This window comes from Danio aesculapii, chromosome 15 (genome assembly GCF_903798145.1).
Source record: "Danio aesculapii chromosome 15, fDanAes4.1, whole genome shotgun sequence".
Taxonomy (NCBI): Eukaryota; Metazoa; Chordata; class Actinopteri; order Cypriniformes; family Danionidae; genus Danio; species Danio aesculapii.
The window spans coordinates 28,036,216-28,059,331 of record NC_079449.1 but is presented as its reverse complement, the minus strand read 5'-3'; the positions used below and the strand labels follow the sequence as shown (position 1 = coordinate 28,059,331).

The following is a 23,116-nucleotide window of genomic DNA, read 5'->3' as shown; positions in this document are numbered from 1 at the left end:
TTGGTGGTTTTCACTTTTGGGAAGATGTAAGGGTTAAATAAGTGCTAAAGAACTTGACAGGAAAATGACAAGTGGTCACAAAAGACATATCAATAGCAGTGGGAAATGTTTATACATCTCAGTTGACTTGTGATCTGATCACTGAAAACATATGTTAATATGAGGTGGAAATATGTTTGTAATCACCAAAACCAACCTGCATAGCATATTGTTAGCAGGTTGGCAATTCTCAGCTCTCAGTATAGAAATAATAGAAATGTATCCTGTACATGCCTGATATGTAGCCAGTTAAAACCGATTGGTTTGCTCAGAAAAACTCAAACAAGATAAGTGTGCCAAAGTTGTACTTTAAGAATTTAAAGGTATAGTTTATCATTTATTCTCATTCATGTGGCTTTAAAGGTCCTGAGAAGTGTTTCAAAATGTGCATTTTTAGTCGATGTTTGATGTAATCTAAACCAAAACACACGAAGAGAGGGTTGGACATAGTGTAGCTCCTCGCTCTTTTAAAAAACAGCCACTAGCGTTTTGGTTTATCACCTCTCTGCCAGTGAGAGCGATTGAGCTCAAGTGCATCAAATGAAAAGCAAATGAGAAGTGTCTTGAAGGGGGCGGCGCATGTCAGATACATGCGCATTTGACTGGTTTGGATGTGATGAGAAACTGTAGTGTAGAGTTGACGTGAATAAAGCTGTTGATCCATTTAGGTGAAAGTGACAAACTACAAGCTTTACATGTTTATATCAGATTTATATTTTTTAAACACAAATTTTGTCACTGTTTTGGAGCACACTAACTTCTAGATATCTTAGAAACTATCAGTACTAATAGGAACATCTAAAAAATTTTATTTTAATTTCATCTTTAAACCTTTATGAGTTTCTATTTTTCTGTTTAACACAAAAGAAGACACTTTGAAAAATGCTGGTGGCTGACATCCATCGGCTTCTTGAGTATGGGAAAAAATACTTTGGAAGTCAATTGGTCTCAGCAACCAGCATTTTTCGAAATATCTTTCTCAACAGAAGAAAGAAATTAAAATAGATTTTGAATGAGGAAGAGTGAATTTTCATTCCTTTTATGTACTTTTTTTTTAACATCACGTTGCAAAAATGTCAAAAGCAAATAAAGATGCAGCCTTGTCACAGACACCACTGCAAATCTTATTAACAGGGCGTAGGTTCACGCCTAGATGGACGCAATATATGCAATCCTGACCACAGAGCTTGAAAGAGAAAACAAGACAGATCAGTTTAAAAGTTAAACATTGATTGTGATGTTCAGCCTAGTTTCTTATTGCTCCACGAAACTGAATCAGCATTTCCTATTCTTTCTCTTTCGGTTTGATATGAAGCATAGGGGAATATCAGCATTAAACATCAATGAAATCAGGAACCTCTAGAGCATGAAAACATATACTGGATAACGTCACTGTGATCAATTAACTTAGCCACAGGTGCCTGCTTATCTCTGAAACAGAGAAACTACAGGAAAGGGATTTGAAGATAGGAAAGGCAAAACAAGACTGACGAGCAGAGAATGTAACGAGCAGAAAATGAAAGCTGTGTAAAACTTTCATATTGACACCTTATCGCTTAAAAATCAAGCAGACTTATTGTAAACATGAGTGAGTGCTACTCTGATCTTTTTACTTTCTTACCATTATCAATAATGCACTTGTAAAAAATGTTGGGTTGTTGTAATCCAGTGTTGGGACAAACCCAACCGTTGGGTTAAAAAGTGTCATTTAAATTTAATTGCAAAAATTACACACAAAAAAAGTCCACATATGAGCCAAAACTGGGATATAAGTTGATAACCCTGAATTTATTATTGTACATTTTTAATGCGTTTTGGGAAATTTGGATGTACAAGACAAAATTTGTACAAATAAGGATCTATCTGTTGGATTTTAGTCCCTTTTAGGAACTTAGTCCCTTTATTAATCTGGGGTCGCCACAGTGGAATGAACCACCAACTTATCCAGCATTGTTTTCCATCCATACACACTCATTCACACACATGCTCTATGGACAATTTAACCTACCCAATTCACCTATACCATATATTTTTGGACTTGTGAGGGAAACCGGAGCACCCGGAGGAAACTCACGCCAACACAGGGAGAACATGCAAACTCCACATAGAAACACCAACTGACCCAGCTGAGGCTCAAACCAGCGACCTCCTTGCTGTGAGGCGAACATACTACCCACTGCGCCACCGTGCAGCCTCTGTTGGATTTTGTTTAAGTAAATTTTAACCTCATCTATAACCCAACATTTTGGTTGTCCATTCTTATTTGGGTTTGAACAGACGCTTTGCTGTAATTTGTAGATGCTTGTATATTATATTGCATTTTTGAGAGTTTGAGGGTGACAAATAGACCGTCTTCATGGCGGGTCTCTGTGGGCTGTCAGTGAAGACAGGTGTCAGATCCACATGTCAACACTCCCCAGGGAGAGTGAGAGCGGCTGAGCCCTCCACCCCCCTTCAGGCCTGGGCTTCTGTGTTTGAATGGAGGAGCAGGAAGAATGGCAGGTGATCCTGTCTGAGGACCGTTAATAACCCTTCACAATATTTCTCTGCCATCATCTGCAAAGTTCTGATCAGAAATTTAGCTGATTTGCTAGATATTTAACAAGCAAATACAGCAAAACAAAAATGTGGGTAGCATTTTATTCATTTTTTACAATCCCACATGTATGTTCTATGTACTTATTATAATTACAGTAATTCGTTAATAACTAGGTACTAATCCTGAACCTATAATCAAAGTGCACATGTGCAACCAGAAAGTGCTAATCGGAAGGGTTTGTGGTGAGTTCTGCCTGATAATAGTACATTTAAGTAATAGCTGTTTAGATCACTCTCTTTTTTAATAGAGATTAGACATCATTTAAGTGTTACAATCATTTACAACTTTTCTGGTGTGTTGAATTATTTTGTATGTATTTTTTGTAAACTCTTAAAATTGAGGACTTTTTAACATGCTTAAACAAGAGGTTTTTATTCTAGATTCTTTGTATTATTAATATATTCTTTACTATTTTAAAACCGTTTGACTAAAAGGTTTTTTGGATGCCCATAATGATTATTCACTCTTAAAAATGAATGTTCTAAAGTGTTTTTTCTCAGAAAAGTCATAGTAGAACCAAGGAGCATTTCTGTAAAACATTCTGATAAGAATCGTGTTCTCCTTATGGGGGTAACATAAACATTCTTTTTAATCTAATCTTTTTTTATTTTCTCCAATGGTTTTACACTTAAATCAGTCAGAGATCACGCATCTGAATACACTCACAAATATAAGCACAACCACTTTTGCTTTTAGCAACATATGCTTTCCTTTTTGTGCGCATGTACACTACTGTTAAACATAATAAAAAATTATAAATAAAAAATGTAATAAATAAATAAGTAAAATTAAGAAAAATAAGATAAACATACACATCAGCAACAAAACTACATGTAGGGAGTGCTCCCTCCGATTTTAGATTAACAGAAAAGTTCAAGTCTATGGGATGCTGCATAATTGGTTAATTTTTCCCAGAATAAAATTAATTGTTCCATTTTCTGATTTGATTTATGGTAGGACTTCTTGTGACAACCATTTTTTGGTAATGCTCTTTTTGACAGCCACCAACAAGATATTCATTAGATACTCATCCCTTTTTAACCATTCCTCAGGTGTGTCCAAACAATTTAATTTTACAATCAAACGGTATTACAGATTCAAAGATATTTTGTAAGGCATTGTGTATTTCTTTCCAACATTTTTTAAATAACCGAGCAGTCCCAGAAAATGTGATGGTGATTCGCCTTTTGATTTACGCATTTTCTCCAGCATATAGACACTCTGTGATTTAGAACATTTCCATTGATACCAACATATTTGTGTCCATTCATTCTCAGTTATAATTTCAGGCAGTTGAGTGTGTTTTTAGATTTAGCAAACATTTATATATACCTGAGATCATTTTATTTTGAAAATCTGATTTACAGTTAAAGTCAGAATTATTAGCCCCTTTAAGCTGTACATTTTTTCAATCGTCTACAGAACAAACCATCGTTATACAATAACTTGCCTATTTACCCTAACCTGCTTAGTTAGCCTAATTAATTTAGAAATGAGTTATTAAAACTATTATGTTTAGAAATGTGTTGAAAAAATATCTCCGGTAAGTAGAAATTGGGGGGGGGGGGGGGGGGGGGTAAACAGAGGGCTAATAATTCAGAAGGGCTAATAATTGTGACTTGAGCTGTATTTGCTTTTCTAAACAGTTCCAATAAACCGATCCTTGTCCCAGCCCCATTTTCCATCATCTTATTAAGAGGAAACGTTAATATTGTAACGCTTTTTAATTGACCTTTTCCGGAATAGAAAAGCATCAACTAGTTTACAGGTTCTCCGTGGAACAATCGATGTCAATAAAGAAATGTTTTATTAAACTATGTAGTAAAGTAGATATATTCATTCTGTTATAATCTCAGCAGTTCCTATGAAAGAAAAAAGTCATGATGCAAAGTAAATTATTCAGGGGTTTATTTATATGAAAATATATTTATATATATTTGCACAATACATAAACATATATACATTCATCTTTCATAAATACAAAATATTTACAGTCCAATTAAATAGTGGAATATCTCAAGATTTTGTACAATATTGCATTGTTAAATTAAGGAAGACAGTATAAAATATAAAAGTATCATCTATTTTGGTTTAAATGGTTAAAAAAATGAAGACGACGGAACAAATGCCACGTACAAAAAAAATAGGAAAGGAAAAGACAGAACAACCTATGTTGTTGAGAATCTTGAAAAATACTCTGATTGCAGAGGATTACAAAACCAGGAAATCTTGACAATGTTGAGGCTATCAGTTTGGACCTTTCAAGTGATCCTTTCAAGCCTTGGGAATGTCGGAAATAGATTACCAGCAGTGAATGTTGACAGGATAACCGCTGTACACAACAGCATCCATCATCCATCGCTGTTTAAACAACTGTAGTCAAATCAACCCAATCATCTACTGTCGAAAAGCATACTCCTATAGTGTTTAAAAAAGGCTCTTTTCAGTGTTTCTAAGGAGTACCTTTTAACTGAGCTGTAGCACATTGAAGGATGAGGCACTTAATTGAGATTGGGTTTGGTTTGAGAAAATGTCACTGATAGTCAGATCCATTGTAGGCACTAAGTAAAATCACTGCCCTATAAAACTGTACATTTCCAAGACAGTTGTTCACATTGTTCACAGCCAAAACAACTTGTTTTGTTCAGTTTGATTGCTTCTCATCACAGTTCCATTTATAAATAGCATTTCGAACCATATCGAAAAAATAATAGTAAAAAGCAAATACTCCACGGTCACAGTTCCAGATCCTTCAGTTGTATCTCCTCCACCCATAAGGCTGATTGTTTGGGCTTCATGTGATTCGCAGAGTCAGATGAACTTCAGGATGCCTATTTCTTCCTTTTCAAGGCTTCTGTGATTATCGAATCCTTGATTCTTCAGCTCTTCCAGAGAGTTCTTGTGTCTATGTACAATTTAAATATGATGACAAATATATATAAATTCTATTTGGGAAAGGAAATAGTGCAAATAATGCAAGTTGTTCCTCGAGTCTTCAAGTCTCTTGCTTGTCTTCACAAAATCATTGTCCATGTCAAGAAGTAGTCCATTTAGTGAGCAGCATGAATAAATAAATAATATAATGCATATGATATATACTCTCTTCACGTCTTCCTTTTGTCCTTAAAGACTGTAAACATTTTTGGGGTCAGGCCCACTGGTGTTTGAGGTGCTCCAGATTGAAGAATACTGCTATACCTGAGGAAAAACAGAAAGGAAAGAAAGGCATTGATGTGTGTTCTTTGAAAGTGTTGCGCCTAAAAAAAGTTAGCAAAAAAATGACAGAAGATACTTACCTCAGTAGCAAACACACATTGTTCTATGTGTTCAGGAATGATGTACACAGGATGATACACTCCCTCTTTTGGATAGTTTAAAGGTGGAACCAGCAATGTTGATTCAGAGTTTTTCCTGAAATTACGGAAACACGTCCACGTTATTCATATAAAACAACAGAAATTGTGAACAGAAATGGAGGATTACTTGAACGTGAACTTACTCTAGTTTGTTGTTTGTGTGCTTTTCGTCAATGCTCAGATTGTAGTCCACCATCTTCTGCTTATAGTTTGATTTGTCACTGGAATGTGTGTCCACAGTAGTGGATCTGAGCGCCATATCCTTATTGGACACCTTAAATGGGCCGCCAGGAATAAGGAAGGCCTCCTTCTCTCTACCTAAAGTGGAGGTCGGGCTCAAAGAAATGCGATTATTGACAGAATCCAGGTTGTTTCGAACTGTGGTCGAGCTGGCTTTGTGGTTCTGACGCATCTGTCGCAGGACCACAATGGCAGCACAAATCACTAAGGTCAGAGTAATGAGGCCTAAAGTAAATGAGACTATCAAGGCTGCTGGAAGAGCAGGACTGTTCACAGGCGTGGGCTTCTGTTTGTACTCGCACTGTGTGCCCATGAAGCCTGCCGGGCACTGGCAGACAGGCCCAGAGAAGTGGGTGTAGCAGGTTCCTCCATTCTGGCAGGGCATGGAACTACAGGCGTCAGAGCGAACCCTACAGTCCTTGCCTGAGAAACCAAGCGTGCATGTGCAGGTGTACCCGTTGATACCATCCATGCAGGTGCCCGCATTTTGACAGGGGTTGCTTGAGCAGTCATCAATATTTGTTTCACAACGTGAGCCTGTGAACCCGGGTCGGCAACGGCACGTCGCTTTGTTGCCCAAATCGAGACACTGGCCACCTTTAAAAAAAATGCAGGGTGTTAACATCACTAAAATTTAGGGAAGTTGAACTGAATAATTAGGGCAAGGGAGTACACCAGGGCAAGCAACCCTTGGAAAAGCAATGGTGCTTGTTTTTAGACTAATAAAGGTCTATTGCTTTATGACAGCTCTATCTCACCATATCAGTGTAAGAGTCTCACTGGCGTCTGTTCTATCATGCATGAGTAGTATGTCACGCACAGTTGACGAATCTCAAAACAAAAAAGCTGAAGGATCAGCATGTTTCAAGAGGAGTAGATGGCTGGAATGTATTGCATTTAGGACTGAAGATAAGTGCAAAGTATTCTCACCGTTAGCACAGGGGTCACTGCTGCACCGGTCGATTTTCTTCTCACAGTTGGAGCCCATGTATCCAGGAGGGCAGCGGCAGGAATAGCCTCCGGTCCCCTTCTCCATGCAGGTTCCACCATTGAAGCAGGGTCCATCGGCACAGGTCATGGCGCTGACCTCGCAGTTCTTGCCATAGAAGCCTTGCGGGCATGTACAGGTGTAATCATTCTCCTGGTCCTGGGAAGAAAAAGCAAAAACCATTACCAATCCAGCTTCTACAAGGACAAGAAAGAACAAGACTTGACAGAAATGCCATAACTGGCTGCTTACATTGCAACTGCCTCCATTCTTGCAGGGGTTGCTGTCACACTCATTGGTTTCGATCTCACAATTTTTGCCACTGAAGCCAGGCTTGCAGATGCAAGTGTAGCTGCCCTGGCCGGTGTTGGTACACGTGGCATCATTTCTGCAGGGCTTGTGATTGGTGCAAAAGTTCAGATCCTCATTGCAGAACAGGCCGCCCCAGCCTTCTTTGCAAGTGCACTGAAATGGCTGGTTACAGGTGCCATGCAAGCACCCCGGGTGCCGTGTGCACTCATCGCAGAGGGGCCCTTCCCATCCGATCCGGCACTTGCACTCACCGGGGGCCTCACAATAACCGTTCTCCTCACTACAGCCAGACAAGCAGATGGCTGTTTAGAAAGGATAGGGAGAGAAAGGGGGACATTAGAATGACTGGGCATCATAAAACCACCCCCCCTCCTGGAGGCTCAGGCACATCAAGTATTTGTTAAGTACTGAACCAAGCAGCTGGGACGCACACAAAAGAAACACATGCCGTCTTCTTCACGGAAGGCAGAGCATATTAGGTTTCAGCGCGTGTGCTTGTTAAATTGTGCTCTTTGCTTCTATTGTTACAGTGAACAAAAGCAAACTCGGACGTTTGAAGAAGCCGTTGAACTTGCCCGCGTTATTTTCGCTGATTTCCTTTTGCTCTCCCCCAAATAACAATGTACAGTAGCCTATTGCTATTCATAAACACTTACGTTCGGTGCAATAATCGCCTTTCCATCCAGGAAGGCAAATTCTGTTGCCAGCGGCGTCACAGTTGAAGTGGCCGAAGGTATCATTCCGTGGGCGGCAGAAATCCGAGCATTCCTCGCCGTGGTAGAATTCATCACACACGACACGATAAGAAAAGCGCAGTTGGCTTTGCTCACCGAGATGCACGTCCTGAGACCAGTCCTCACCGATAGCGAGTCTTCTTTTGGTGGCCAAACGGCTTATCATGTTGTTGTTATTTTCTGAAATTAATTAAATGAGTTGCTTGTTAAAAAAATAGAAGGGGCGACCGCATATATATATATATATATATATATATATATATATATATATATATATATATATATATATATATATATATATATATATATAGTTTTCTTCTAAAACTACACAAAAAAGAGGACGCGTATAGGCTACCTGTTGACTGGTCAGAGGTTTCTGCGTTCCAGGTTTCGATTATCAAAGAGACGATTCCCTGTAACCACAGCACACTTTGTTAAGTATTAAATGAATGCATCTATATGCCACATACATAAGAGCTGACAACGAATCTTACGTATAAGATTTATTACTACTTACCGGCCACTTGAAATTAAAAGGCACGCTTATATACGCACTGCTGGAGATAGAGTCTACACTCAGTATTTCTGACATTCCGGTGCCATAGGTGCACGGCGGCTCTGGTAATATGAGTGCTTGCGAGTGCTTCAGGCAAACACGGAAAAAGATCTGGCAGTGGCTGGACCCCTTACACACACTGCTCGTGCTTGTGAAAGACAGTACTTTCAACTCAAACACACCGGATGATTTTCCCTGTGAAAATTAAAACAGAATTAATTTTAGCTCTGTGTAGCCTATCTGTTGTCAAAGAACAGCTGATTATCAAATAATAAATCTGAATACTCACCAGATGCGCTGATATCAAAATTAAAAAACACGTTAATAAAACACGAGCCATTTTGCCTTCTTGCCTTCTTGTCTGCTACTGAACGATAGCAGACTGTGAGAGTAGTCCGATATGAATGTTTGTAGTATTATCCACGATTTAAGGGAAAAGGTAGTTGTAAAAAATGTTAAAAGTTAAACGAATGAACATTTCTTATAAAAAATATCTCACTGTCGCATGTGTTTGGAGCTTACAAAGCAAATAAAATCAGATGTCTAGCTCCAGGGGACTTTGGACCCGTCAGTTACGTTTCTTATGGAGAGAGTGCTGCGCTTGGCTTTTGTAGCAACCCGGTAGGAGGCGGGGCCAATGCAAATGAAGTCATAAATGTTCTTTCATTAATTTATTTGATAAGCAACTAGACGTCATGACGCTTTACGTTCATTTTAGAGTAAAACTGATATTCCACGAAAGCAGAAACAATTTGTAAACCTACAAAACTTTTTGGAAATCCACGTTGACAACAACTAGACATCAAATTATCTCATGCTGGTTTATAAATTAATACAAAAGCTAAATCACAATTTGTTGGACATATTGTTTTCCTAAACATTATAGGAATATATTCTGAACTAAAAAAACAACCTAAAAAACATATTACTGGGGTTATTAAACTGTTATGTCCATGTATTACGTGGAAAAAAATAATATACATTTAATTTTGACTACCAATCCAGTGTATTTTAACAGTGTCGCGTGCCAAGCAATTCTCTAAAAGATTGTTTTTGTCTTAAGAATATTCGTCTGCGATCGCGGAGGGGCTTTGGGTGGAGGGGATTGGCACATCCCTTTTAATTCAGTCCTAAAATCTGTAATTGTTCTGACGCGTGTGAGTCGTTAAACCGGCAAGCGCTTTATTGTGCCCTGGAAAGATCCGGAGGGCTCTTTTGTTATCTTGGTTTTGGATTGTAGGTCTTTGGTAAAGAGGGCGAAATGGTGGGGGTTGCATAGAACATTTAAGATTGCAGATAATTGCTTTCTGGAGTAAGAGTGTGTGTACGTGTGTTGGGAGGGGGCATTCAATACAGCTGTATGATAATCTGCGCGCACCTGCGCACTGTGTTTGCGCTTCGCTATCTTGATTTGTATATCACGCTCACCGCGTTATCACCACACCTTGCATGCTCTCTCGCCTCTGATGCATTAATTTTGATAAAGTCTATAAGGCTATTAAAAACATATATTAAAACCTTAGCTTGTATAAATAGCTTGCGTGACATCAAAGTTTACATGCATCTGAAATCTGAAATGTTATTCATATGTGCTGAAACAAACAAAAAAACTATGCAAAAAAAAAAAAAAGTCAATTTGCGAGTAATTTTCACGTCAGAATATTAAATGAATATTCTGACGCTGTGTTTTGGGTCATGTTAAGGGATAAACATAGGAGACACGCGCGAACAATGCGCGGCGTTCCAAACTGTTGCTCGTGCTTTAGTGATTTTCTATTGTGATTCTAATGAGAGCAGCGCGTGCCTCCGCTGGCCCCATCTTTACCCCAGGCACGCTTTGCCCACTGGACGGCACCATATGATTAGGGGGGTTAAGAAGGTCCGCTATTGTTAATTTATTGTCGGACAATTATCAAGACCGTCTGGTTTCTTGGCTTCTGATAAACACAAGGGTGAATACGTAAACAAAACTTATTATCTGTGTAAACAAGAAAAGGCGAGTAAATAAATGGACTCTACGAATTATGGCGTTCATTTGAATACCATCATGATTAACAATGTTGTTATAACAACATACTTTAGCATTCAAGAGTTATTATCTGTATAAAAGGCAAGTAGAGAAAATGACTGGGTTTTAGCAAAAATGGCGCTTTTTTACACATATAGCTAGTCAAAGTAAAGTCTTTAAAATAGTTTCTTTATTCCCATATATGGTCCAAGGAAACTTTTCGTTTACAAAAAGAGGTTTTTTAAATTATTGAAATATATGAAAAATCTTGAACTAACTGAAAGGTTCTTTGGGAAACCAAAAATGTTCTGGCATTACTGTGAAACCCCTTTTTGTTCTTAGTGGAACCTTTATTTTAAGGAGTGTGTACTATTAAATCATGTAACGTTTATGTAACAACAACTACAAAAACTGAAATATTCTGATGTCAAAGACGGAAGGACGCCACGCAATCACTTATTCAAAACGACATTATAGCACCAAGAAATACTCAGAAATAAATTAAAAGGTAGTTGCATAATACTTTAATGTTTTAAATGATTAAATCAAAACACGGACAAGTATTTAACGTTTAAATGTTCTTTATTACCAATTTGGCAATGTAGTTTAGGCTAAATTAATTTCAGCACATTTTCTTTCTGTGAAAGCATAGACTATGTCTTTCAAACCATTTGAAAATAAATATGAATATTTTAAAATATCTATAGTGTCTTTTAAATAACAGGGCGTTTGCTGTTTATTTTTCTTTCTTTTTTTGACCTGGGTCCGTCCCATTGGGCGCATCCAGGGGTATTGATGCGCGCAATGGGGTACATGTTCAACAAAATAGGTGTCGTGTGCCCATTATGTTCATTCGACAAAGAGAGTGATGAGGGGAAAGCGGGGAAAAGTCACAAAATCAATAGCCATCTGGCTCAATCGAAGACGCGCATGGAGCATATCTGATGTTCCCCATATAGGTGAATGATAGATCAAACTAACACGAACCCCCTCTTCCCCCAGGGACGTTTATAAGTGTAATAAACTCACTAACGTAATGGTTTCATCGCCTGCTTTTGCGGCTTACAAAATTAAGCGCTCCGTGATTTGCTTTGCGCGTCAGTGCTTAACACTTTTCCATCCACGTGTCCGACATCCAAACGGTGTAAGAGCCGTCGCTTTGGCGGGGTGAAGCGTGTCTGTGAATGGGCTCTTGGGGGAGGAGGAGGAGGATTGGCACATGGGGGTGGAATGACACATGGCGACAGCTATGGTGAGGTGTTATCTGGTGGCAGAAGGCGCATCCATAAATGTGAATTGGTGCCCCTCTGCCTAGGTGTGAAGTGCGACACGCGGTGCCCGGCGCGGACTGGTTCCCAGGCACCCTGCACGTGCATCATGCTCTGAGGTGTCAATTTATCCGCATGTCATTTGTTCACAACTTTAGGACACATTCTAATAGGGTTAAGCTCTGAACCTGGCGAATCATTTAGCAGGCAAGGGAAACGCAAATAGTCGGGATAGTTCACCCTAAATGACAATTATAATCACCAGTTGGATGAACTATCCCTCCAAAACACAGAACTGACTGATTTTTATGACTGTTCCCTTCTATGCCAATATATACAAAACAGCTACTATTATTTATATAGATTATTTGCTTGAATCGCTTAAGCATAGTGCAATTTTTTACTTATGATCAGCTGTTTTAAACTGAATCTCCTGGAGCATTTGATAGGCTTCATGGAAAGTAAAGTGTCCATTAGCTGCAGGTTAAAATTTCAATGGAAGTAGGTCATCCAGGGACTTCCTGCTTATTTTTTTTTTAATTTATGAATTTGGTCATGGCGACATGGTGGCTCAGTGGATAGCACTGTCGCCTCAAAGTAAGAAGGTCGCTGATTCGAGTCCCGGCTGGTCAATTGGCATTTCTGTGTAAAGTTTGCATGTTCTCCCCATGTTGCCGTGGGTTTCGTCCGTGTGCTCCGGCTTCCCAAAGACATGCACTATACTGTAGGTAAATTAAATAAACTAAATTGGCCATAGTGTATGTGTGTGAATGGGTGTGTATGGAAGTTTCCCAGTACTGGGTTGCGACTGGAAGGGCATCCGCTGTGTAAAACATATGCTGGATAAGTTGGCGGTTTATTCCGCTGTGGTGATCCCTGATGAATGAAGGGACTAAGCCGAAGGAAAATGAATGACTGAATGAATGAATTTGGTCATATCTACTCAGCTTAAATTACAGTTTAATGCAGTTTTTGACGTACTATAGTTGAAAATTATGCAAATTTGGATGCACGTCTGTTTAATAAGTCTTATTTGGGCACTTTTCTGATCTCTTTGTGGCCTATGGGTATATGAATTGGCTGCCCTTATTCTGATCTTTTCATCTAATATCACAAAACAAACTCCTACAAGGAAAATAATACGGAGAGTATGCTGTCCTTTTGCTCCGATAGCTGCAAAACTATTGAATGCGGTACGCTTTTGTTAAAATTTTGTCTGGTAAAAGTGTTACTTGAATGTACAATTTCAGATAGCAAAGAAAATAGTTGGAATTGAATATATACATATATTTATTGTCATTGTATTTAGCAAAAACTGCTTAGCTGCCCTCAGGAATTGCATTATAAATACAGACATAAATGCAGTCATAAATACAGATATATTTTTCTTTTCATAGTATTTAGAAAGCAGCAAAAACTATTTATATATACATGTCAAATGCATGTAAGTTTGCATGTAGGCCTATATGTATTTGTAAATACATACAAATAAAAGTATGAAAATAATTGCAAAATCAATAGTCACATATAAATAGATGGATGAACGGATTAAATACATAATCCACCTTCGAAAATAAAGAAAAATCTCAAAACATGTCATCTCCTGTTTACATGTGAATGCGTTGTCTATGTGTAATTGGATTAAATATTAACAGGGTGTCTGCGGGGTCTTTAAAAGTCTTAAATTTCAAAAACAAAATTTTAGGCCTTAAAAAGTCTTAAATTCCCTGAAATATTGTGTTGTGTCTCTTAAATAATTTTAAACAGGTCTTAATTTTCCACTGTCCAAGTAAAGTTACCCAATTAGGGCCGCGTCCAATCACCAACAATTCGTCTTAATAAAATCAGGGAAAGAAACCTTAAAACAATTCCACTGTTCCTCATGATAATAACAGAGCGATTTATCCCTTTACATTATCCTCCATTCATACAAAAATTATTTACAAAAGTAAGGGGGAGTAGACATAATATTTATAAATAGACATAAAACTTTTTTATAACAGAGATGCATGAGGTTGAATAGAAGTTATAATCAATTTGAACCAAAAGCCGACAAAAATATACTTTTAACAATCTTGTAATTAAAAAAAAAAAGAAATATTATGTTGAAAATAGTGTAGGGTTTTCTTGTTTTGACACTTTAAAGTATGTCGTTAAGAAATAATTGCATTAGATTTTTTTTGTGGCAAGCAAAAAAAAAGTTAATTGGCTCCCGGGCCATTAGAAATAATCATTAGTGTTTAGCCCTGTATGTCTAAAATTTCATTCACGACCTTTTAAAGGGTATTAAAAAGACTTAAATTTTACTTGATGAAACCTGCAGAAACTCTTAATTACTGTTTGGATTCGTACTGTTCACATAAGTGAATCAGACTTGACCAAGTCAAACTGACTCGCGACAAATGACTCTTATGAGTCGGTTCTCATAAATGAATCACTGACATCCATAGTTACTTCAGAAGGAACGACACTTAAGAGTCGTTTTTAGTGAATCCATCCAGACGAATCGGTTATTTGAGTAATTGTTTTTCGTTATGACTGTCTGTAAATAATATCACATATCATATTTAAGGCTTGTTAATTAGGCGATTGTTCATATGATAACGTGTGGTTTAATATTTTCATTAAGAGTCGTTTGTAATCATTCGTTACCTGCTTTTTTAGTTTTCTTTGAACCAATTATTACATTGTGTTCTTTCAGGCTCGTGTAACGTGGTGTTTTCCATAAAGGTTTCTCAGTCTTCAGAGGTTAGCATGAGGGCATCATGGCACGTGTCCGTCTGTCAAACGCAAAGGTGCGACATTGGCAAAAGTTTTGACACCTCGCATTCTGTCTCTCAGGTGCCTCAAACTGCTGGAGCATCATCTATTCACATCATGTAGATGTTAGTTTAGCTGCAAAACATCGAGTTAGAGTCAACAGCTAATACTGACAATTTAATTTAGAATTGGGTTCCGATTCTCACAAACAGTCTGAACGAATTGAAAAGTTTTAAGTTAGATTAATGATTTCAAATTAAGTTTTCTAATAATTGTGCAATGCAGCTGACAGACTACACATATCCTTCATCAATTACATTTTTAATTCAATAAATCAGTTATTTAATTGAAGTCTGTAGTTTATGATGTAGCCTATAGTTAAGCTAAATATAAAATAAGGTAAAATATTCTGTTGAAAGGCTATTAATAATGGCATTATAATAGCCTTTCAACAGAATATTTAATTTTTTTATTGTCAAAATAGTATTTGAGAACACCTCTGATGTAAAGCTAAAACTATATATAAACTATATATATTAAATATATATATATATATATATATATATATATATATATATATATATATATATATATATATATATATATATATATATAAATATATATACATTATATTACACAAAAGAATAAAATTAGACAAAATGTTTTAAAAGATATCAGAGATCGAATGTTCTGATTAATCAGCAAGAAATTACAAAATAGCCTTCATGTTTGTTAAGTAGTTAAACTTTTTTTGTCTTTAAAATAAGTTACTGTAGCCACTCATTTAAAAAAACATTAGATTTTTATTTAAAAACATTGATCAAAAGTGCACTGATTATTTAAATAAATTATTCATTATTTAAATAGATTAATTATAGAAATAATACAATTAATCAGTTAAACGATGCATAAAAATGCACATTTTTAGTAAGTCTGGGAAATGTTATGAAGAATAGGTTATAAAAAAATCTTAAATATGATTAATAATGAACTAAAGCAAGGGTGCCCAATCTTTTTCTGATAAAGGGCCAAAAACCACATATGATTGAGACCTGTGGGCCGAGGGTAAATATACCAAATTTTATTACATTAAATATTCCATAAGTAATTTTGACCTAATTTATTTCCTAATATTTAAAAACAACTACAAAACATTGCTTTATATCAACTAATGCAGTATATTAAAAAATAAATTATAATGAACTTATTACAGTAAAAAACAGGAACAATTCCATAACACAATGGAGTTCAATGCTGAATATATAAGCTGCACCTGCCTTTGCTTTCATTTGCCCACGGACGTCTTGTGCCCTCTATCCGTCGAGTGACAGTATTTACATATTAAAAATCTGATTCATTTATAAAGCAAAACAAAATTACAAAACAAACCAACAAAATGTTACATTAAATTGGAAATAATGATAACTCTCCCGCTCTTTTCAAATGGGATGGTGGGCCAAATGAAAGGTTAGCATGAGCCAATTTTGGCCAACGGGCTCTAGTTTGGGCACCTCTAAAATAAAGCATCATAAATTAAAGCTCAACAAAAAATTCCCTCCAAATAAGTGCTGAAACAACAACAACAACAACACAAACCCACGTACGTTATAGTTTATTTATTGGAGATAGTCTGGGTGTTTCACAACAAAAGCAATACAAAGAACATTCCACAAGCACATCCTCAGACAAGACGGTCCATTTCTGACATGAAGAGAAACAGCACCAGATTGAGCTTGCTTTATCAGACTCACTGGCGGCACCAACATAAATGTGAGGTTTTGCTTCATGTGCCAGTCAAACATTGAAGTCTAATATCAGGCTATTGCCTACAGCATCCGTTACGGGTTTCAAACAGGACCAACGTGATGAAAATATGATCGCTTCTTCAGGTTGTGATTTTTGCTCTTGTGGAGATGAAGGAAACTGGTCCAACCACCCCAAAACCCTTTCTAATCAGTGAGATCATACATGAGGGCATCATATGTGTGTGTGCTGTCCAGGAAGTGTCATCTTTCACAGGAATGAAATGTCTTTTTGGGAGTTGGTCGCTCCTTTCCCAACCCCTAAAATCCTGTTCAGCGTAGCCCGATTGGATGTTTCTCCACACATGCCCTTGTGTGCCCACGTACACCGTCCTCCTGTTCAACTGTGACCCTCATCTCAATGGTTGCTCACAGTCCAGGTGGGGCAGTTCCGGGTGGGTGCGAGCAGGACGAGTCTTCACTGCTGCTTTCGGGACCAGAATCGACCTGCAATGGTGCCTAATGAAAAGCCCTGTTTCTTCTGTTGCGCCATTTCTGAAATTCTCTGTTCTTCTTCCTGTATGTGCAAAAACATACATGTGATTAACCATGTAGGCAAGATACTGCACAAAATAAATGATCACCATATTTCTCTAGTTGATGGATTTATTTAATTCAATTCATGTTTATTTCTTTAGCGCTTTTACAAACATCGAAGTTCTAGTAAATTGAAACTGTGTCAGTCCAGTTTTCAGAGTTGAAGTTCAGTCTAGTTCAGTTCAGTGTGGTTTAATCTTCATTGCTGAAGTTCCAAACACAGAAGAGCAAATCAATCGAAGCACAGCTCCACAAGTCCCAACCCAAGCAAGCCAGTGGCGAGAAACAAACTTCACCAATTGACGCAAGTGAAGGAAAAAAAAACCTTGAGAGAAACCTCGATACCAAAAGTAACTTTACGTATTGCAGAAATTTGGCTAATTCGTACTAGGGCTGCACGATTCCGGCAAAAATGTGAATCACAATTTTTTTTTTGCTTAAAATCAAGATCATGATTCTTTCTCACGATTCTGTAAATGTAAAATAAAAGTGAATATGATTAGCCTATTATTATTGTTAATTCTCAAACATATGGTAAAACAACAATAATAATATTAGGCCTATGTGTAGCTCAACTGTTGCTTAAAATGCTAAATTTTGTATAGTCATTTTGGTGGACTTGAACAGACTTTCAATGTGTCCTGTTTGTTAATTCACAGTAAAATGATGACATCACAATATAACGACTATTCATATTTCTGAAGTTGATTTATTATGTTTAAGACATGTGCTTGTCATCTGTCATTGACAACATTATTAGACCATTATATTTCCATTATATATAGGCTAGGGTTGTTATACTGACACAGTAAACATTTATTTTCATGCACAACACTGTGTGTTCGCATGTAACTCTAAAATGCCATATGATCATTTAAATGATGTGCGCACAGGTTTCACTTTCACTTCCGAGTGCGGCTCATGACTGCTGTCACTGTGAGAAAAAACGCATACATACAAATCAAACCTCAAACGATCACTCTGTGCAACAAACTGAAGATTATTTACAACTTCATTACCTGTTACTCACAGCCTATGCAGGTTGTGTTCACTAAAGCAGGCATCATTTGCGTGCACGCGCGCGTTCTCGGCAGTAAACAAACAGCTGGCGGTCAGCTCGTGCGCGATTTCGCGACCGTGAATACATCATTACATGAAGACAGAAATGTCATTTCTGGGTGAATTATACCTCATAAATACAGTATGTGACACTTTTAAAGAGCCCATATTATGGGTTTTTGAAAATGCCCTTCCATGTAGTGTGTAACACAGCTCTAAGTGAAGTGAAATATCCAGCTAAGGCTTAAATCTGTAAGTGTACAGTGTTTAAAACTATTGATTCATCTATAAAAGAGTCGACTCATAGTGCTTCAAACGAGTCGTCTTGATAACGAGTCATTAGGTGTTTCGCGATGACGCAGCTACGAAACACAAGTAGTTGGGCGCGCAAACTCGGGAGATTTGAAACCTGCGGCCCCGCCCACTAACATAAAAAAAAGTCTCACACACACACACACACAGACAGACACCGGTCGAATGAAGTCACGCTGTGCAGATGGATATTATGGACAGTCTAATCAAAGATGAAACATCAGCAATATAGCCCAGCCTTGAGCAGTTCTGAGTGCTTCTGAAAACTATATGCTTTCAAAGAAGACTTCTTCAGTTTGTTAAAGGAAGGATCAGTATAGACTGTCAGAACATGGATCAGTGGATCATGAATCAGTTTCTACCCCCATTTCACAAGTGCAAGTAAGTGCGATTAAAATTATTGCCTCGTTTACTCTAGCTTGCAAATTGTGTATTTAGTTGTGTTTTGTTACTTGTAATCGCGTGTGCTGTATCAGGTTAACTCTTTATATTCCCATATCGCGTGTAAAGCCACGTTGAAAACGCGACGCGTGCCGCTTTGATTACGGATCATCAGCTGTTTACACACATGCAACGGTCAAGTTTCAAAATATTTCAGCTCAGATTCGAGGTGAGGTGTCTAAATTGCACCCAGCAAGCTGAACTAGCGCTCTAGGCGTGTGTGTCGTGTCCTCGGGTAGGAGTAATGTGTCTGTGTGTGTGTCTGTGTCTCCTCGTGTGTGTAACGCACGGGTATTCGCGGATACAACTGAGCGCCGCGCCGCGCCCTCTCAATTCAGCCGCTCCTCTATGGAGGCGCCGGCCCTGTGTGTGTGTGTGTGTGTGTGTCTCCTCGTGTGTGTAACGCACGGGTATTCGCGGATACAACTTAGCGCCGCGCCGCACCGCGCCCTCTCAATTCAGCCGCTCCTCTATGGACGCGCCGGCCCTGTGTGTGTGTGTGTCTCCTCGTGTGTGTAACGCACGGGTATTCGCGGATATAACTGAGCGCCGCGCCCTCTCTATTCAGCCGCTTCTCTATGGACGCGCAGGCCCTGTGTGTGTGTGTGAAAAGAGCAAGAAGACTGTGACTAGGAGGCTAGGAGATCTCCTCGCCAGTTCTTGGACTTTTTGCTCAATAAAATAGTTAGTCGTCAGTATTTTCTAGTCCATCGTCTGTGTTTACATTCACCCACTGGCAGCCAAAATCCACTATGAAGCGTGTATGCACTGTGACTACTTTTATATTGTAGATTAGCAGCTGGGCATTTCACTCTGTCTCACGCTGAAGCCTTGTCCGTGTCGACCAATCGCAGCAGGCTGTCATCGGTCCAATCAGCGCAGATTAGTTTCGCGCTGAGGAGGGGTTTGGGAACAAATGAATCGCTGAACGATTCATATGGGAGTCGGTGGGATAATTAGGTAAAAATAAATGCAGATTATAAGACCATAAAAGTGTTTTTTGACCTTGCATGCATATTAGACTGTTGTTGGAGACCCTTACAACCTACATATGACCCTATTTCATGTATAATATGGGCTCTTTAACACTATTTGAACGTGGCGATGTTGCTGTGAAGACTTGTGTGACTGTCTTGCTTCTCTCCTGAACTTGAAAATATAATTGGCTGAATCGTAGAAAAGCTGAATTAGGATCGTGTGTAGGGTCGAATCGAGATCTTTTTTCGATTAATCGTGCAGCCCTAATTCGTACAAATTTGTACAGAAACGTAAGATTTTTACCCTCATCAAAATGTACTAGTGTAAGAAATACAAATTAGCCACTAAATAAACTGCTGTGAGAACGTGTTGCTTGAGAAAGGCAAACATTTTGTTTATTGCAAATTATCTGAAATATTTCAATATGCAAATTATTTCATTAAACGTGAACAAATGTGCAGACATTTTTAGTACAAGAATCTGAAAACTAGATGAAGTCTTGTTCAAAATCATTGATTTGATGAATTTGATATATAAGATTTGATGTATATTTAACTAAAAAGGTAGGGTTATTTCAACCCAAAGTTTGGTAAAATAGGGACAAACCCAAACCCGCTGGGTTAAATTTTGAAATTTAATTTATAACCCAACGCTTGGGTTTTTCCCCATTTTACCTGAATTTGGTGTCAAAGTTTTTACAAAGGGGGTTTTGGGAATCTTTTTGATTGCAGAATTCAGAAAACATTGCAAAGAATTTCAGAAAATATTTGCGAAAAGCAAGAAAAGAAATTAACTTTTTGCAGAATAAAATGTCAATAATCAGGCTAAATTTTAAACTTATGTTGTTGTCTTGGTGAGTGTTTCTGTTGTGTGATTGTTGTGTGTATGCAGTTGTTGTCTTAAATCTAGTGTTAAAGACAAATTTCCTTTCTGTGCCAAGCAGAACGGACAATAAAGTTTAAACTAAACTAAAATTAAAACTAAACTAATTATATATAAACATATCCCTTTGTAACACGCTTCTATAAAACTGAAATATAGTGTATAGAAGTGCTGCTCAATGCAGGACAAAAAAAATAAATAAATAAAAAAGCCTTTCCAAATGTGTATTGTAATTGCATTCTTAAGACAAACTGATGAAGTGTGAAAAATTCAACACTTGAGTTTTAAGCATATTTTGGATGCTTTCTTTACATTAAACTGTAATTTTTGAAGGGAAAAAGTCCAAATCCTCAAAATGAACGGGTATATAGAGAAAATAAAAACCAGCAGTGTCTTGCATTAAATATAAATCATGTGACTGAATCATGAAACTGAAGTGCATACCTGTGCAAGCTGTGCCTGTCTTCTTTTGAAAGCTTCGATAGGGTCTTCCTCATGGGCGTAGTTCTCTAATACTGAACGCACATCCTCCACCCCGCTGATGGCAATAGCTGAACACCAAATAACAGGTCAACAAATGAAAGTTCCAAAACAAGATGAAATTATTTCTAATAATGCGCTAACTCACTTTTAAGGAAAGCAGCCAGGTCATACAGAGTGCGATCCTCTGAGTTTCCATCCCACTTGCACAGCGCCAAACCGTTGAAGGGCTGCAGACCGAAGGCCTCCCGCTTACAGTCCACCACGATGACTTTAGCGGTGTCTCTGTTCAAACAAGACACGTCCTGCAGGACAAACAATCACAGTTATTGCTGAATATTATTTAGCAGTTTTACTATAGTTAGTTAATTACCAAATATAAATCTCACTAAATAAACAACAACAAAAAATGATATTTACATAAAACAACATATACTAAAGAAAAAAATTTATTGGAAGTTTTTAAATTGCAGAATGTTTAAAATGGGAAGAAATGCCCCAGAATTATCTCTCATACTATACAAATAAGATAATAAAAAGGAAAAAATAATTAATTATTTTAATTAATTAATATTTAATAATTTAATTAATAATTAATTATTTTAAAAATGTAATAACATTTCAATACTTTAAAAACTATGGAATTTGGAAAAGCTTATGTAATTGCAATACGTTTGATATAGACAAAGGTAGTTTCAGATCCCCAACCCTAATAGTTAGAGACTTGAACTTGTAATCCAAAGGTTGCAGGTTCCATAATAGTTGCCCAATGCCCTGGGTGTGTGCGCTCACATTGTGTTTTTGTGTGTATGCCTTGAATGGGTCAAAAACAAAAGACCAATTTTGAGTATGGAAAGAACCATACTTGACAATTATTTGCTTTACTTCACTTTAATACTAAATTATTCAGTATATAAGATGTTTTAAAGGGCACCTATTTTACCCCTTTTGCAAGATGTTAGATAAGCCTTTGATGTCTCCAGAATGTGTCTAAAGTTTCAGCTCAAAATACCCATTAAATAATTTATCATAGCTTCCAGAATATGCCAATTTTGGTGTCTGAATACAGTGTAATTGTTTTTGTAGCCTGTGGCATTAAATGTAAATGAACTGCTTCTCCTCACCCACCGTTCCCATGTGCGTCTCTGCTTTTCCTGCTTTACATCAGATAAACAGCAGTTAGTGATAGAGACATACACGGATGAAGCTGAAATACAGCTGAGTAGTCACAAATACCAAGTAAGTTTATTTGATGTATTTGTGGTGGAGTTTATTCAAGCCTTTCTGAAACGATGAGTCACACACAAATGCTGTTTGCAGCGCGCACACACACACACACACACACACAAATATATGCATTTGCTGACACCAACCAGCCGTGGTGATTATAGCGGATAACTGCATAATGATTTTACTGTCTTTAATCACAAACATGCTGTTTTAAAAGCGTTTTAAATTTATAAAACTCACAGAGAGTTGGAACAAATATTTTAATCCCAGTTTCTTTGCAAAACAATGTTCAGCGGACTTGTGTATTATACATGTTATTATAGAAACATGGCGCCTGTCAATCAAAAACCGTACTCCTACGTCACGTTGTGGTGGGCCTCAAAATTACCGGGATTTGGGTTCTATTTTAATTTCAAGAAATTGTTGGGTTTATATCACTCCAATATGACAGTGGACTAGGCATGGGACAATAACCATTTTCAAGGTACACCGCGGTTTGGAAAAGTCAAGGTTTTGCCAAATTTTCTGCTATACT

The 23,116-nt window shown here is 37.6% G+C and overlaps 2 protein-coding genes across 2 annotated transcripts in view; both read right to left on the bottom strand.

Moving 5' to 3' along the window:
* Window positions 1-4,601: 4,601 nt before the first annotated feature.
* dlc (deltaC) lies at window positions 4,602-9,416 on the bottom strand. The gene is made up of 9 exons (XM_056473852.1): window positions 9,114-9,416; window positions 8,786-9,019; window positions 8,624-8,681; window positions 8,191-8,448; window positions 7,475-7,836; window positions 7,165-7,381; window positions 6,138-6,831; window positions 5,935-6,049; window positions 4,602-5,836 (listed from the first exon to the last, which is right to left on the bottom strand). The coding sequence occupies exons 1-9, from the start codon at window positions 9,162-9,164 to the stop codon at window positions 5,831-5,833; spliced, it is 1,995 nt and encodes a 664-aa protein (XP_056329827.1). The 5' UTR covers window positions 9,165-9,416; the 3' UTR covers window positions 4,602-5,830.
* A 7,045-nt stretch (window positions 9,417-16,461) lies between these two features.
* Window positions 16,462-23,116, bottom strand: part of timm50 (translocase of inner mitochondrial membrane 50 homolog (S. cerevisiae)) — a 50,926-nt gene continuing 44,271 nt past the window's right edge. Inside the window, exons 9-11 of the mRNA XM_056473905.1 lie at window positions 21,500-21,656; window positions 21,316-21,422; window positions 16,462-17,179 (exon numbers count right to left, since the gene is read on the bottom strand). Coding sequence (XP_056329880.1) covers window positions 17,081-17,179; window positions 21,316-21,422; window positions 21,500-21,656 — 363 coding nt within the window. The 3' untranslated portion in view covers window positions 16,462-17,080. The remainder of the gene's footprint in view (window positions 17,180-21,315; window positions 21,423-21,499; window positions 21,657-23,116) is intronic.

Excerpts from the sequence above, each read along its gene's own strand:
- dlc (XM_056473852.1), bottom strand. The coding sequence starts at position 9,164 with ATGGCTCGTGTTTTATTAACGTGTTTTTTAATTTTGATATCAGCGCAT. Across the intron at positions 7,837-8,190 it reads AGGCGATTATTGCACCGAAC|CCATCTGCTTGTCTGGCTGT; the intron begins GTAAGTGTTTAT and ends CTTTCTAAACAG. Across the intron at positions 6,050-6,137 it reads CACACAAACAACAAACTAGA|GAAAAACTCTGAATCAACAT; the intron begins GTAAGTTCACGT and ends CCGTAATTTCAG.